The following is a 13,763-nucleotide window of genomic DNA, read 5'->3' on the forward strand; positions in this document are numbered from 1 at the left end:
CAGTCGACTGGGGTTGGCCTAATCCTGCAGTCAGTCTGCCTCCTCTGCACCTTGGAGCCCCTCCTGCCCCAGCGGGGACCAGAGCACCCGCGTGACTTGGGGCATGTGAGAGCGGAGGCAAGGCCTTGTCCCCACGTGCTACGCAAGACATTCTCCCAAGGCAGCTTGGGACGGGGGTGGGTGGGAAGGCAGAAGTGGCCAGGAACACCCCTGCCACAGACAGACCCGCCTCTGCATTCTGCTGGCTCCAGTTCCCCTGTGAGCAGCACAGGGCAGAGCATCTCAGCGGAAGAGGGTTGCCCCCCCCCCAACATGTCAGCCTGTCCTGCATAGCAAGAAGAGCAGCGCCATCCAGTGGCCAGAGGGAGCCCAGCAACAGAAGCTCCTCTTGGCCGACTTGTACACGTATGTATACACACTCATCTACCCATCCTGGGAAGTCGTGTGGTGCAGCGGTGAGAGTGCCAGAGAACGAGGGCCTGGGAAAGACCAGGGTTCAAGTCCCCACTCAGCCACAAAGCTCAGCCCGAGTCCCTCAGGCTAACCCACTTTATGGGGTTGTTGCGGGGATTAAACGAGGAGGGCGGGGAATCCTGGGAGGAAAAGTCGAGGCATAAGTGAAATAACCAAACCAATTCCACAAGGGGCAACAATCTTTCATGATGCTACACGGATTTCAGCCACACGGACGGTACTCACATCGCTGGGGCTGAGGCTGCCAAGGCCGTTGTCCTGCTCCGAGTCCCGCCCAGACTCGTGCCCCTGGCTGGCGTGGGGGTGCGAGGGGTGGATCCAGAGCTCCAGGCGGGTGGCATCGTCCCCAGAAGGCCGGAAGGCCGACTTCTTGCCTTTACTCTGCCGGCTGGGGCTCTTCTTCTGCTCCACCTGCTCCACCTGCACAGTGAGGGAGAGGCGCCGTGGTCAGGGTGGGTGCTCCTGGGCAGAGAGGGAGGCTGGGGGCGAGGAAAGGGGTCCGCAGCCCTCACCCCACCCCTTACCTTCCGCTTGGTCTCCTCGAAGAGGCTCATGAGGCTCTCCTTGGCAGTGAGGATGGGGTTGCTGGCCGCAAGGCTCCGCATGTAGTAGTAGACTGCATCCAACTTCCTCCTCTGCAGAGACAACAACAGGAAGATCCCCTTACAAGACAGAACCCTACAGAGGAACGACTGGGGGGATCCAAAGGGAACACCCTCCTTCTTGCTGAGAAAGGGGAGGTGGCAATGGAAGGAGAGGGGCAGATGAAGCTTCTAGGACTGCAACAAACACAAGCCCCACAGGATTAAGCTCTTTGCCAGGGGCAAAACTCAAAGAACATAAGAAGTGCCTGTTGGATCAAGCCAATGGCCCAGCATCCTGTTCTCACAGGGGCCTGCAGGGAACCAGGAGGCAGGATCCTCTCCTGTAATCTCCAGCAAGTGGGATCCGGAAGCATTGCTGCCTCTGACCATGGAGGCAGAGCAGAGCCATTGTAGCTAGTGAGCGGCTTTACATTGAGAGTTTTACTGCTATTTCTTTTAGACACAATGGTCTGTATTTACAATTCTGAGTTATCACAAGATGGCCAATGACTGGTCATTTTCCTATGCCTTAGTTACCGTACGTCTGTGGTAGGTGGAGCTTCATGCTCTTTTGGTGAATAATAATAATTTCTTATTTATACCACATCCATCTGGCTGGGCTTCCCCAGCCACTCTGGGCGGCTTCCAACAGAACACTAAAATACAATAACCTATTAAACATTAAAAGCTTCCCTAAACAGGGCTGCCTTCAGATGTCTTCTAAATGTCAGGTAGTTGTTTTTTTCTTTGACATCGGGTGGGAGGGCATTCCACAGGGCAGGTGCCACTACTGAGAAGGCCCTCTGCCTGGTTCCCTGTAACTTCATTTCTCGCAGGGAGGGAACCGCCAGAATGCCCTCAGAGCAGGACCTCAGTGTCCGGGCTGAACGATGGGGGTGGAGACGCTCCTTCAGATATACTGGACCGAGGCCGTTTAGGGCTTTCAAGGTCAGCACCAACACTTTGAATTGTGCTCGGAAATGTACTATATTAATATTATATAGTAATATTTTATGCCAGAAATGATTTTGTAAGGATGTGTAAAAAATATTTTTCATGTGATATTCTTTAGTGAATTTCATTGTGTTATTATCTTCCTTAGTGGGTTGTGCAAATTCTGAATAATGCTTTTTATAGGGTAGGGGTTCCTGAGAATGAGTTTTAAAATCAAGGGCTTGGGGCCCTGAAAAAGTTTGGGAACCACGGCTCTAGACTCTCTTGCAAAGAAACTCCTGCTAGCTCAGAGAATGGAGAGTAGTCTCTCCCAACCTTGAAACCCTAACAAGTTTTTGGACTACAACGCCCATCAGTCCCATCCAATGCTGATGGGGGTTGTAGTCCAAAACATCAGGAGGGATGCCAGGTTGGGGGAGACCGACACAGAGTGTTTCTGTTTTCCAGTGGTGCTACTAAGGACCTCAATCAGAAATGAAGTGGCTCCCAATAAATGGCACATATATTCCTGGGCACCTTGTTCCAACACCCCTTACGCTGATCGGGGGGGGGGGGGAGCAGGAAGCCCCGTTTCTGATAAAGTCACACAGATGTGACTCAGCCACATCTAGGGCTGCATCCTTTAGAGCAAAGGAAGTTGCTTTATACAGAGTCAGACCACTGAGTCTGCTTAGCTCACTGCTGTATACGCTGACTGGCAGCCGTGGCTCTCTAAGGTCTCAGGCAGGGAGTCCTTCCCAGTCTTTGAACCTGGGACATTCTGCACACAAACCTGGCACCTTGGCTACCCAGCAGCTGGTCTAGATGGTTTAATTAATTTAATAACAATTAGATACTCCTTGCTTTAAAAAAACCAAAGGATTTATTAAAAAAGGGGGGAAACAAAAAACTTATCAACAAGAAAAAAATAGTAACAGTAATTTAAGACTTTTTGAAAAGCTAAAATAATGACAGACTAAAACCACATGAAAACTCATGCCAACTTAAATTTCTAAAATCAGTTTAATCATTGGTTAGCCTTCCACCAGAACAAGGACACGCCTTCCTAGCACCATGGTCTATCTACACGATGTACGATTTGTCCAGGATAACCCCCACCCAGCGAATTTATGCCCACAGTCGTGGAGCTTCCTCATGCCAAGGCACTTGCAATGGGTTTTGAGAACAGAGGCCTGAAAATAAACGAGGGGTTTCGTCCTGAAGGGGGACCTGCAGCTCCCTCAGATATTTGGACTAGAAGCTGTGCTGCATGGTCACACTGCAGGAATAAAAAGCTAGCAAACTCTGTACACCTAATGAACCTTATTGACAGATGTTTGAGGAATTATCCATTTCAGTCAGTAAGTGAAAAAAGAAGTGATGCCCACATTTTCATAAACGCTTATAAAGTCTACTAGTAATTATTTTTGACAGCTGAATTAATTCGTCTAACAAAATATTAGCGATTTGGGAAATAGCTGCCATGCATCTGAAACACTGGCAAAATAATTAAGAAATGTAAGCATTTTTCACGAGTGAAGCGAGCCGATGCCTCTCCTGGTGCCGTGAGGCTCACAACCCTCCTGTGCCTGGACCACCCCGGCTCCCTCCCTGCCTGCATCTCTCTTACCGTGTAGACAGCCAAGAGGGCCAGCTGGTTGTACGGGCGTCCGTTCTTGGGGGCAATGTGCTGGGCCTTCAAGTACCAGCTGGGGAGGCAAGAGAGCAGAGTGACTGACAGGCTAGGCTGCATTGGGGCAGGAGACCCTGGAGTGGAGAGGCTGCCACTGGCAGAGTCCTCTCCTAGGTCCTGCCAGTGGCTGTGGCAGAGATGGGGACACCGTGACCCTGGGGAGCTGGAATTCCAGCCATATCTGGTGTGGCCACACACATCCCATGCAAAGAAGTTCCCCAAGAACCCCTCTGGGATGCTATGGTTCTCTCTCCTCTCAAAACCGACGTTTGTTATCCAGCCTTATCCCCTTCCCCACCACTGGCACAAAGTCCCAAAAGTATGTTGTAACTGCACCTGCTCACATCAACCCTTTTGCCCCTTCCCTTCCATCTACTCAACTTTCTCAACGCTTAGACTGCAGGCTCCTGGAAGGAGAGAGGGAGTGGCCCCTCAGGACGGTTTCAGGCAGGGGAACAACCCCAGCCCTGCCTGGAGATTGAACCTGGGACCTTCTGCATGCCAAGCAAGTGTTCTGCAGCTGAGCTACAGCCCTTTCCTGCCTTGTACTGAGTCGGACCAGCTGAATATTGTCCACACCGACTCTCCAGGTTCTCTGATTAGGAACAGTCGCAGGCCGACCTGAACCTGGGGCTTTCTGGACACAAAGCAGGAGCTCTATCCCTTGAAGCGACACAGTCCCTTCCCCTCCAGAGGGGCCTCCAGGACTTCCTCCCTCCCTCCCTCCCTCCCTACCTGCGTGCCTTCCCGTAGTTGGCCGTGTCGCTGCTTTGCTCTCGGTATCTGCAGATGTCTCCTTGGCAGATCAGGCTCCTCTGGGCGCTGATGAGGGCGTATTTAACCTGGGGGAGAAGAAACAAGCCCATCAGTTGCAGGAAGGAGGGAGGGAGAGCTGGGGAGAGGCCTCTGCCGGAATCCAAAAACTCTTCCCTCGTATTTTAGATGGAGGCTGTGAGTGGCAAGTCTAGTGTTCCAAAGGATATTTGCAAACCACACATACAGTTGTTTAAAAAATGAAGCCAATCTCCTCTTTGCAGGTCTCAGCTGTGACATTGTTCCCTTGCAAGATTGAGCACCTGCCCCTTGCCGAGTGATGGGGAAAGGCAGGACTGCCCCCCCCCCCAGCTCCAGCATCCTAGTTCGTTTTTGACAAGGGCAAAAGGAGATTTGATCTCCAGCTTAAAATGGAGACACGGCCAGGCTTCAGCACACCTGCTTCCTCCACCAGGGAAAAGCGCTGAGCTCCCCTCTGCCCAAAGAAGAGGTCTCCTTTACCATCCGTCTTCCAGGGACCCCCAGAGGGCCTGATCAACAAAGCTTCCCCCTGACAGAGCCAGGCCCTAGCCAAGACTCACCACCTTCCGCAGGGGCTTGCTGCGCACAGCCATGCCGTCCATGTAGTCCTCCAGCTTGAACTGGTACGTCGCTTGCAGCTTCTGCAGCAAACTGTCGAAGAAATCGCTGCCCTGAGACCCAGGAGAGAGAAAGTGAAAAGGGATGGGAGAGAGTGTGAGTGAGTGGATGTGGAAGGAGTACTTGAAGAACACATGCCCCGGATTCAGAATCTTCTGATGGAATAACAGCACCCATAAGAAGAGCCCTGCTGGAGTTGACCCAAAGCCTGTCCAGCTCAGCATCCAAGGCATCTGTGCTTCCCGCATTGCAGGGGGCTGGACTAGATGACCCTTGGGTTCCTTTCCAACTCTATTAGTCTACAATTTTACCTCCAGTTCAGAGCAATCCTGACCGCCACCAGTAATAGACTTGGGGGGAAGAAAAAAAAAGACTTGGGGACAAGCTGGTTCACTAACCAACTCCTGGGATTCCACCACGGTCCTTCTGGCTGCCCACAAACAAGAGTGCAGCCTTGGAATCACCCAACACAGGCTGTTTATGCCATAAAGTGGGAAGGGATCCAGAGCCTTTGTGCGATCAGCACTCGTCAGTGGGCCACAGGAGGCTTTGTGAACAGCTTGGAGCTGAAGTCATCAGAATGCCAGAAATCCATGCAGCTGGATCTGGTGAAAGGGGGCCCAGCTCGTCCAGCATCCTATTCAGAGCAGACAAGCAAATGCCCCCAAAGCAAAGTCCACCAGCAGAACTCCCTGCCCTTGAGCCCCTGCAACTGGATTCAGAAACATACTGCCTCCAACAGCAGAGGGAGAAGGAAGACTTAGCCAACCCTGTGATTTTGTCTCATTTTATTTTTTAAAAAAGCCATCAGTACAAATGTAATAGGAGCCCTACAGCAGCCGGGTTGGGCCAAAGGGGCCCCATCTAGTCCAGCCTCCTGTTCTCACAGTGGCCAATCAGACGCCCCAAAGGGAAGCAGGAGCTGAGGGCAACAGCTGAGCTCTCCCCGCTTGTGGTTTCCCAGGAGCTGGTTTTGAGAGGCAGGTTGCTGGTGACAGTGCAGAGGTGCATCAGGAGGTTCTGCTTGGGCTACAGCAGCCTGGCCTAGCCTGTTGGCCTCCCGACAGTTTGGGCTCCGATGTCTATGCTGGCTGGGGCTGATGGGAGTTGTAGTCCAAAATATCCAGAGAGGGGTGCCCGGTTGGGTAAGGCTAGACTGCAAAACATTTCTGACTTTACACACTATTTGCTACGTGTTGGGGGAGAGACACAGCTTTTTCTTCCTTACATAATGGGGTCATCATGCTTTTCATTTCCATGTGTTTTTAAAACCACCATATTTGGGGTCAGGCGTATACCCCGACCCTTGGGACAGTGCCCTCCCCCTGGCGCCAGGCCACAGGGCTCAGCCTCAGGCGTCCTTACCTCGTCCAGGATCTGGAGCAGCTTGGTGCGGATCTCCTGGGCGTTCTCCCCAAGGGGATCCTTGAGCAGCTGCCGGAACTTCTCGATCACCTGGTAGAAGGCGTTCTTCCACAGTAGCTGGTCCACGTTCTGGGCGTCAGCAAACTCGATGTCAGTCAGCAGGCAGCGCTTGTACAGCTGCAGCATCTCCACCCTGGAAAGGGGCACAGCTAAGCCCAGGGGCTTCTGCCTCAAACACTCCCCCCCCCTTACAGTTCACCTCTTCCACAGGACTCTACTCAGACCCACAATGGTACTTGGGGCAAATGTAAGAGGAGCTCGGTAGCTGAGTTGGACCAAAGAGTCGCCCGAGTTCAGCACGCCATTTCCCCCAAAATGGCCAACCAGAGGCCTCTTCTGGGAAGTCCATTAATAGCACAACCCCAACTGTTGTGACTCCCCAAGCAAAAGCAGAGATTCCACAGACAGGACTTCTCGTCTTCCACTAACCAGCTTAACCCCCTTTTAAAGCCTCCTTGGACATCTTCTGACAATGAACCACATTAATTAGCAATGTCCTGTTTTGGAGTATAGGCATTATTCGCCTAGGCTTCTGGTTTTTAACTGGGAGGGCAGCTGGATACGTCCAAAACCTTTAAGAAGAGAGAATAGGACTTGTTCCTTTAAAATGGATGTTTGGACCAGTATTTTAGGTTTCATTTACTGTTGCTTTTCTATCTGATCTTAATTTCTTTATTTTTGTTGCGTAACTCACTTTAAGACACGCAAATGCAAAATGCAACTAATGAATACAAAAACAATAATGACCTGCAAAAAGGCCTTCCTTTCACTCCTTTTATGTTCTCTTAAGGATTTGACAAATGAATGGAGGGTAAGGCTACCAATGGCTACTAGCCGCCTTGACTATGTTACACCTCCACTGCCAGAGGCAGCATTATTGATTTGTATTCTGCCTTTTTCTCCACGGCGTTCAGGGTGGCCTACATGGTTCTCCTGCTCCTCATTTAATCCTCACAACAACCCTGTGAGGCAGGTTAGGCTGGGAGGCAATGACTCACAAGGTGACTCAGCCAGCGAGCTTCATGACTAAGAGGGGATTTGAACCCTGTTCTCCCAGGTCCTAGTCCAAGGCCACACTGCCTCTTTACTAAGCGCCTGGAGGCCAGTTGCTGGGAATCTTAAATGGGGAGAAAGCTGCTTTTATGCTATGGTCCTGCTTGCTTTTGGCCTTCTCCTGGTGGCATCTGGGTGCCACTGTGAGGAGAGGGTGGTGGACACAATGGACCCCTTTTGGCATGATGCAGCAGCTAGGCCGTATCCTTATGGCCAAAGTTAAAGAGCACCCACTGTGGTTTCCCCTGCAAGCTGCCTGGCTCTTAGAGCAGCAGGTGAAAGCAGCTGTGATGCCAAGACCCCTCCCCCAACCCACCTCTGGCCAACCAGCTCCCGCCCTCTCTGCCAGCACCCACCCTTGTCCAAGCCCTCGCACCTGAGCTGCCCCATCTTCTCCAGGCCCTCAGGGCTGAGCCGGTCCCGGGACAGGAGGTTGCTCAGCTGCTGCTCCAAGTTGCTGGCTTCACGGAGGATCTTGCTGAGATCCTGCTGCTGCAGGCTGCGCACCTGCTGCTCCATCTCGGGGCTGAGGGGCCCAGCCAGGAGGGGGCTGCACAGGTAGGGCTCAGCCTGCCCAGGGTAGCCTGGCGGGTAATAGGTGCCCGGGTAAACCCCGTTAATGGCACCGACCTGATAGGGCAGGGAGTACCCGGCGTAGGGGTAGGAGGGGGCTTGGCCTGCCGCCCGCCCGTAGTAGTAGGGGTTGTCCGAGTTCTGGAAGCGGTAGTAGGAGGCCTGGGCCTGGCGGGTGTCCCCCCGAGGCGGAGGGGCCGCCTCATCGTCCGTGTCGAGGAAGTGCAGCTGGGAAGCCTGGCTCTTCAGGGCTGGCTTCTGCTCGGGGTTGTTGGGGTCCCACAGCCGGCGGGCGGTGCCCCCTCTGCCCCTCCCCCTGGTCCCCTTGCCCAGGCCGCCGCTGAAGAGGAGCCGCGGCCCTGAGTGGGGGGCTTCGGGGGAGCCGGCACCACTGGCGGTGAGGTCCGTGTTGGCCGGGAGGACCAGGATGCCGCGGCCCCTGCCCTGGGGCTCCCGGCTGGAAGACCCCTTCCCGACTTCGGCGGCCTCCGTGGAATCGCTCAGGCTGGCCTCGGAGGGCTTCCGCTTGCGCCACTCTGCCTCGGAGGGCTCCCCCCGCCCGCTGCCCCTGCCGCACGCTGGGGCTCCCTTGGCCTCCCGCCCGCCGGTGCCCCGGGAGAGCCAGCTGTGCTCCAGGCGCCTCTTGGCTGCCTCTGAGTCCCTGCTGGAGCCACGGGCTGCCTCGGCCTCCTCCTCTTCCGCCTTGTCTTCATCCAGCGAGTCCGTTGAGGAAGCGGAGAGCTGCTTCCGGGGACGGGGCCTCTCCTTGGGTGGCTCCTGGCGCTTCCGTCCGGCCTCTGCCTCCCCGCGGGCCCCGTCAGTGCTGTTGTTGCTCCCAGCCGAGCTGGTGCTGCAGGTGCGGTAGCGGTTCCGCCGCTTGTCCGAGCGCGAGTAGCGCTTTGGGGTGCTCTGGGCCTTGCTCTGGGCAGCTGCCTCCTCACCTCCTTTCCGGACCCGCTCAGCCCGCCTGCCCTTCTCCCCGCCACGGAGGAGCTTGGCCCCCTCCTGGCTCAGGCCCCCTTCCAGCCCCTCAGGGGCCGCTGGCTTCCTGTAGCCCTTCCCAGCGTCCCTTTCGGGCTCTTCACCCCGCTCCCCCTTTGCGGGGGGTTCCTCGGCCGCCAGCTGGGGGGCAGCGGGCTCCTTGGAGGGGACCTGCAGGCGCCTCCCTGGCTGGTAGATCTGCTGGTCAGGCTTCTTGGCTCGCCGGATGATACGAGGACACCAGTCCTCAGGGGAGGCCCCCGGATCTTGTGGGGCCCCTGCCACGGCAGTGCCTTCCAAGAGGCCGTTGGGCTGCTGCTGGCTGCTTCCTCTGGGAGGGTCCTGAGGGGCCGGGGGCTCTTCCTTGCTGGGAGCAAGGGGAGCTCCTCTGTCGCCAGCCAGGGCGCCTCCTTTGGCCTCCTCCTGCTTGGCTGAGAAGCTGAGCTTGTTCCGCAGTCGGGAGAGGCCTGGCTTGTAGATCTCGAGGTCAGGGCGCCGATTGTCCTTGCGGTGGCGAGGCTCCTTTGTGGTCTCTGCAGAGAAGGAAAAACACAAGGAGGTGGTCAGCCTCGGAGGAGAAGCAGCAGCATCGGGGGAAATCAGAGACATGGTTGTGGGCTTTGCCTAGGGAGCAAGAGAGCCAAAGAGGCAGGGCAAATAATGAGCTGTGACCAACACATAGCAGGACCAGCACAGGGCCAAGAGGAAGGTGTCTGACTGAGCAGACCTGGTGCCAATTCACTTCCCTTCAGAATCAAATCGCTGCTCCACCCAACTCAGTACTGCTAACACATACTGGAAGAGCCTCTAGAGCAGTGATGGCCAAACCTGGCCCTCCAGCTGTTTTGGGACTACAATTCCCATCATCCCTGACCACTGGTCCTGTTAGCTAGGGATGATGGGAGTTGCAGTCCAAAAACAGCTAGAGGGCCAAGTTTGGCCATCATTGCTCTAGAGCATTTCAAGCAGGACTCTCTCACAGGGCAGAGAGCGGGAATGTTATTTCTCAAGTAGCACAGCTCCCCATCGCTGAGGGAGGACTGGAAGCATCCCCTCCCTGACATCCTGGAGAGCTGCTGCCAGCCAATGTCTGCAATACTGAGCTGGATGGACATTTTCCTACGGACATGAATGTGTTTCCTTCTGACCCACCCTCTTGGTCCCCACTTCAGTTCTTTGGGGTTCACCAAGTGGCTGCTTGGCCACCTCACAAAACTGACATTGACAGTTACAAACTTTGAGTTTCTCTTTTAATTTGCCCCCCCCCCCATGCATGGCGCTTCCCACCACATCCCACGCAAACGGCCACTTCCATGGTGACATATTGTTATAAAGCTTCCCAGAGACACATCAGGATGCCGCCTCTGCTCTGCCAGGTGCTTTCTTCAGACACAAAGTATTTTTCACGGGCTTCTCCCCAAATGCGGCCCACAGACGACACGTGCAGCCCCCACCCCATAGGAACCTCTTTGTGCCAATTCATTCAGGAAGCCAGAACAGACCTCCCACAGGGGAGAACATCCTGAGAGTAGCAGGGGGCTCCCACTGGTTGGCTCCCTGTGCCATTGCCAGCTCCAAGGCTGCCAGGAATGCCAGGTGGCCCTCCTCAGGTGTTCTGAGCTGGCAGGGATCGGAACCCCAAAGGAAGCAGTGCCCATGGCAACAGAGCCTTGGTGGGGCGGGGTTCCGGAACCTTCCAGCCAAGGGGAACACTGGAAAAAAACAGGACTGCTGGCAGGGAAAGATGGCTCAGCTCCTGGAGTATTGGCTGAATGTGAGAACGCAAGACTGTAAGAACACCCCAGGGGGTCAGGTGAGTGGCTAATCTAGTTCAGTATCATCTTCTCATAGCAGCCAACCAGATGCCCCCAAACAGGATCTGAACCCAGGAGCTCTTTCCCCTCCTGTGGTTTCCAGCCACTGGTGTTCAGAACCATTGCTGCCTCCAACTGTGGAGGTGGAGCAAAACCATCATGGCTAGTAGCCCTCTTCTCCATGAACTTGTCTAATAAAAACATAAGAAAAATCTGCTGGATCAGAGCAAAGGTGGTCCATGTACTACAGCAACTCCCCCCTCAGCACTACCTGTGTATAAAATGACCCTAAATTTTGAACCTCAGTTTTGGGTCAAAAAAGTTCATCTTATACACAGAAAAATATACTAATAAAATGCAAAGGCCCAGCAAGGCACCTAGGCTTCCCATCATCCCGTCCTCAAGGAACATTAAGGTGAACACACAACCACTCCATAGAAACTGGCCCCTGAATGGCAGGAACAACTTTAGGATGACAGCTGAGCTTTGTATTCCAGGTAGGACTTCACTATAGAGTGCAGAGGGGAGAAGCAATGTGGTCCACAGGCTGGAGAGCTGGATTCAAGTTCTACCAGCTCTTCAGAGGAGTTCCTGGCTGGCTGTGAGCAACGTCTCCATCTCTCAGCCTCAGTCCTCCATCTGCTGTGAGCCACCATCCTCAATGAGAGAATCCTGCTTGCAGCCAGCTTCCATCATATTTACTTGAAAATCATATTTACAGCCCAATCAATGCAAGTATGGCTCTATACATGTCTATCACCAGTTTCAATACAGACTGCAGCCTTACTAAAACATGTGAGAGGAAACAGCCACAACCCAATGCAAGAACTAAATGTTCACTGTCTTGGGATGGGGGACAAAAAGTGCATTACATAGTGAGGAGGGTCTTGATCCACGGGACCTCTTTTCAAGACTGATATATGGCACAAACCCACTGTGCAGTCTCAACGGGACACATTCTGTGCCAGCCTGTTTTCCACCCAATCTGTTTCTTTCACTTCCATGCTTGCACCCCATTTTTTCAGCACAATCTTAGGGGGAGGCCCTTCTCTTGATCCTGCCACCCTCACAGGTAGACGCAGGAGAGGGGCTGCTGCTCCCCCAGACAACTTTGGAGCTCCCTTCCTAGAGAGATTAAAGCTGGTTCCCTCTTTGCTGTCCTCTGGAGGGTGGGTGAAGAAGACCTTTCTTCAACAGGCCTTTGGGGAACTGACTGCTTTTAAGGAAACAGCTCTTAATATTATTGATTGACTGCCCTTTCCCACAAGGCCCCAGGGTGAGTCACAACTCCAAGCACAACTTTAAAACTACAGTACTTGCAATCATCAAATGAGGTGGGTCCTTTTAAACAACAGCCTTCCGTGCTGTTCTTGCTTTGCTTTGTTACTGCTTGCAGTATAACAGATCAAGTTTCTTTCAAACATCGCTCTAACTCCATTGATGTTTTAATCACTAAAAACAACCACCATGGTCTTTTATGTTTTTAAAACATAATGCATGTGTTTTATGCATTGGTGAGTTTTTAACGTTTTATGATGTTTTTACATGTGTTGGAAGCCACCAATAGTGGGTGGGGTATAAATAATAAAAACTACTATTATTACTATCATTATCTTCACGTATTCTGTGCTTCACGGCTGTGTTTTGTTTTTAATCTTTCATGAGTCGCCTTGAGGGAAAGGCGGGGTGCAAATGAATAAACAGAATAAAAACGAAAAACCCCACCTAGATCAAATTAAATATAGAATAACGATGAGTGTGATAATGGTGGCGATAACGATCCCCTCACGGCAAGAATAACGGCCGAGCGGTGAGAACCGTGACAACCACCGCCACCACGCGGTGGTAACGACAAGAAGCTCCCCGCAAACTCGCGTGTCGGCGGGCCGTGAGGAAGCGCCCCCGCCCGGCGCGCGCCTCCCCCCGCCACGCCCCCCCGGGCCCGTTCACGCGGAGCGAAGCCCCGGGCGCGCGCCTCTCCTCCCCCAGCGGCGCGCCCCCGCCCGGCGCGCCCACCTGGTCCTCCGCTGCCCCTGGCCGCCCCCGAGGAGGCCGCCTCCGCCGCCGCCAGGACGCCCCTCCTCAGCTCCGCCGCCGAGACGCGGACGCGCTCGAGCTCCGCCGCCGCCGCCATTTTGGCTCCCCGGGAAACGAAACGGGCGGACGGCGGCCGACGCGGGACAAGTCGCGCCGCGGGCGAGAGCGAGGGGTGGGACGGAACGCGCAGGCGCAGCCTCCATGGAGGAGGGAGGGGCGGGAAGCAGCTCTCGGGTCTCGAAAGCGCTTCGCCTTTGCCCCGCCCACTGGGCCACGTGGCCAGCCAGGATGCGTAGAGAAAAGAAAGGGTAGAGTAGCAACTCAGCTCTCGGGGTAGACGAAGAAGAGGACGCCGGAGTCTTCGGTTAAATCCCCGGCCTCTCTCGCTCCCTAGCCTGCAATCCGGGAGAGCCGTTTTGCTGCTAGACGGGCTCAGTATAAGGCAGCATCCTGCTCTCCTGTTTAAACCAGCCTTGTATCTAAAACATTGAGGACCAGATTCCTATTTCATTCTCCCCCCCAACATGAAATGAGATTTTAGGGCAGCAGCACGTTCAGCTGGTTTAATTTTTAAAAGGTGGTTGCAAAGAGGGGAATTCCTGCTCTGTCTAGAGGGAGAACGAAGCAGGAATGGGGAAATGTGAATTTAAATGCCGTTGCATCTGTTTCCCCTTCTAGCGGGGTGCATGCCCTCTCCTCAAGCCCTCCAAAAGTTCCTGGCGACGGCTCCCATCACCCCTGGCAGCAAACGGGCCAGGCTGACTGGAGCCCGTGAGCTGAAGG

The 13,763-nt window shown here is 54.3% G+C and overlaps 1 protein-coding gene and 1 long non-coding RNA gene across 5 annotated transcripts in view; one reads left to right on the plus strand and one right to left on the minus strand.

Annotated features, from left to right (window-relative positions):
* The window catches only part of SMG6 (SMG6 nonsense mediated mRNA decay factor), an 88,114-nt gene extending 75,007 nt beyond the window's left edge, over positions 1–13,107 (minus strand). For 2 of the 4 annotated variants that reach the window (XM_083715005.1, XM_083715004.1), the window contains exons 1-8: positions 12,960–13,107; positions 7,952–9,662; positions 6,463–6,655; positions 5,040–5,150; positions 4,420–4,526; positions 3,622–3,700; positions 999–1,109; positions 700–894 (exon numbers count right to left, since the gene is read on the minus strand). In XM_083715005.1, coding sequence (XP_083571131.1) covers positions 700–894; positions 999–1,109; positions 3,622–3,700; positions 4,420–4,526; positions 5,040–5,150; positions 6,463–6,655; positions 7,952–9,662; positions 12,960–13,077 — 2,625 coding nt within the window. In that variant the 5' untranslated portion in view covers positions 13,078–13,107. Of the gene's footprint in view, positions 1–699; positions 895–998; positions 1,110–3,621; positions 3,701–4,419; positions 4,527–5,039; positions 5,151–6,462; positions 6,656–7,951; positions 9,663–10,631; positions 10,781–12,959 lie in introns of those variants that run through there. The other 2 variants (XM_083715006.1, XM_083715007.1) reach the window with 2 other exon arrangements.
* LOC310832967 lies at positions 10,819–12,549 on the plus strand. The gene is made up of 2 exons (XR_014558488.1): positions 10,819–10,942; positions 11,441–12,549. It is a non-coding gene; the product is annotated as an uncharacterized lncRNA (long non-coding RNA).
* Positions 13,108–13,763: the final 656 nt, after the last annotated feature.

This window comes from Podarcis gaigeae (genome assembly GCF_964106915.1).
Source record: "Podarcis gaigeae genome assembly, chromosome: 15".
Classification (NCBI taxonomy): Eukaryota; Metazoa; Chordata; class Lepidosauria; order Squamata; family Lacertidae; genus Podarcis; species Podarcis gaigeae.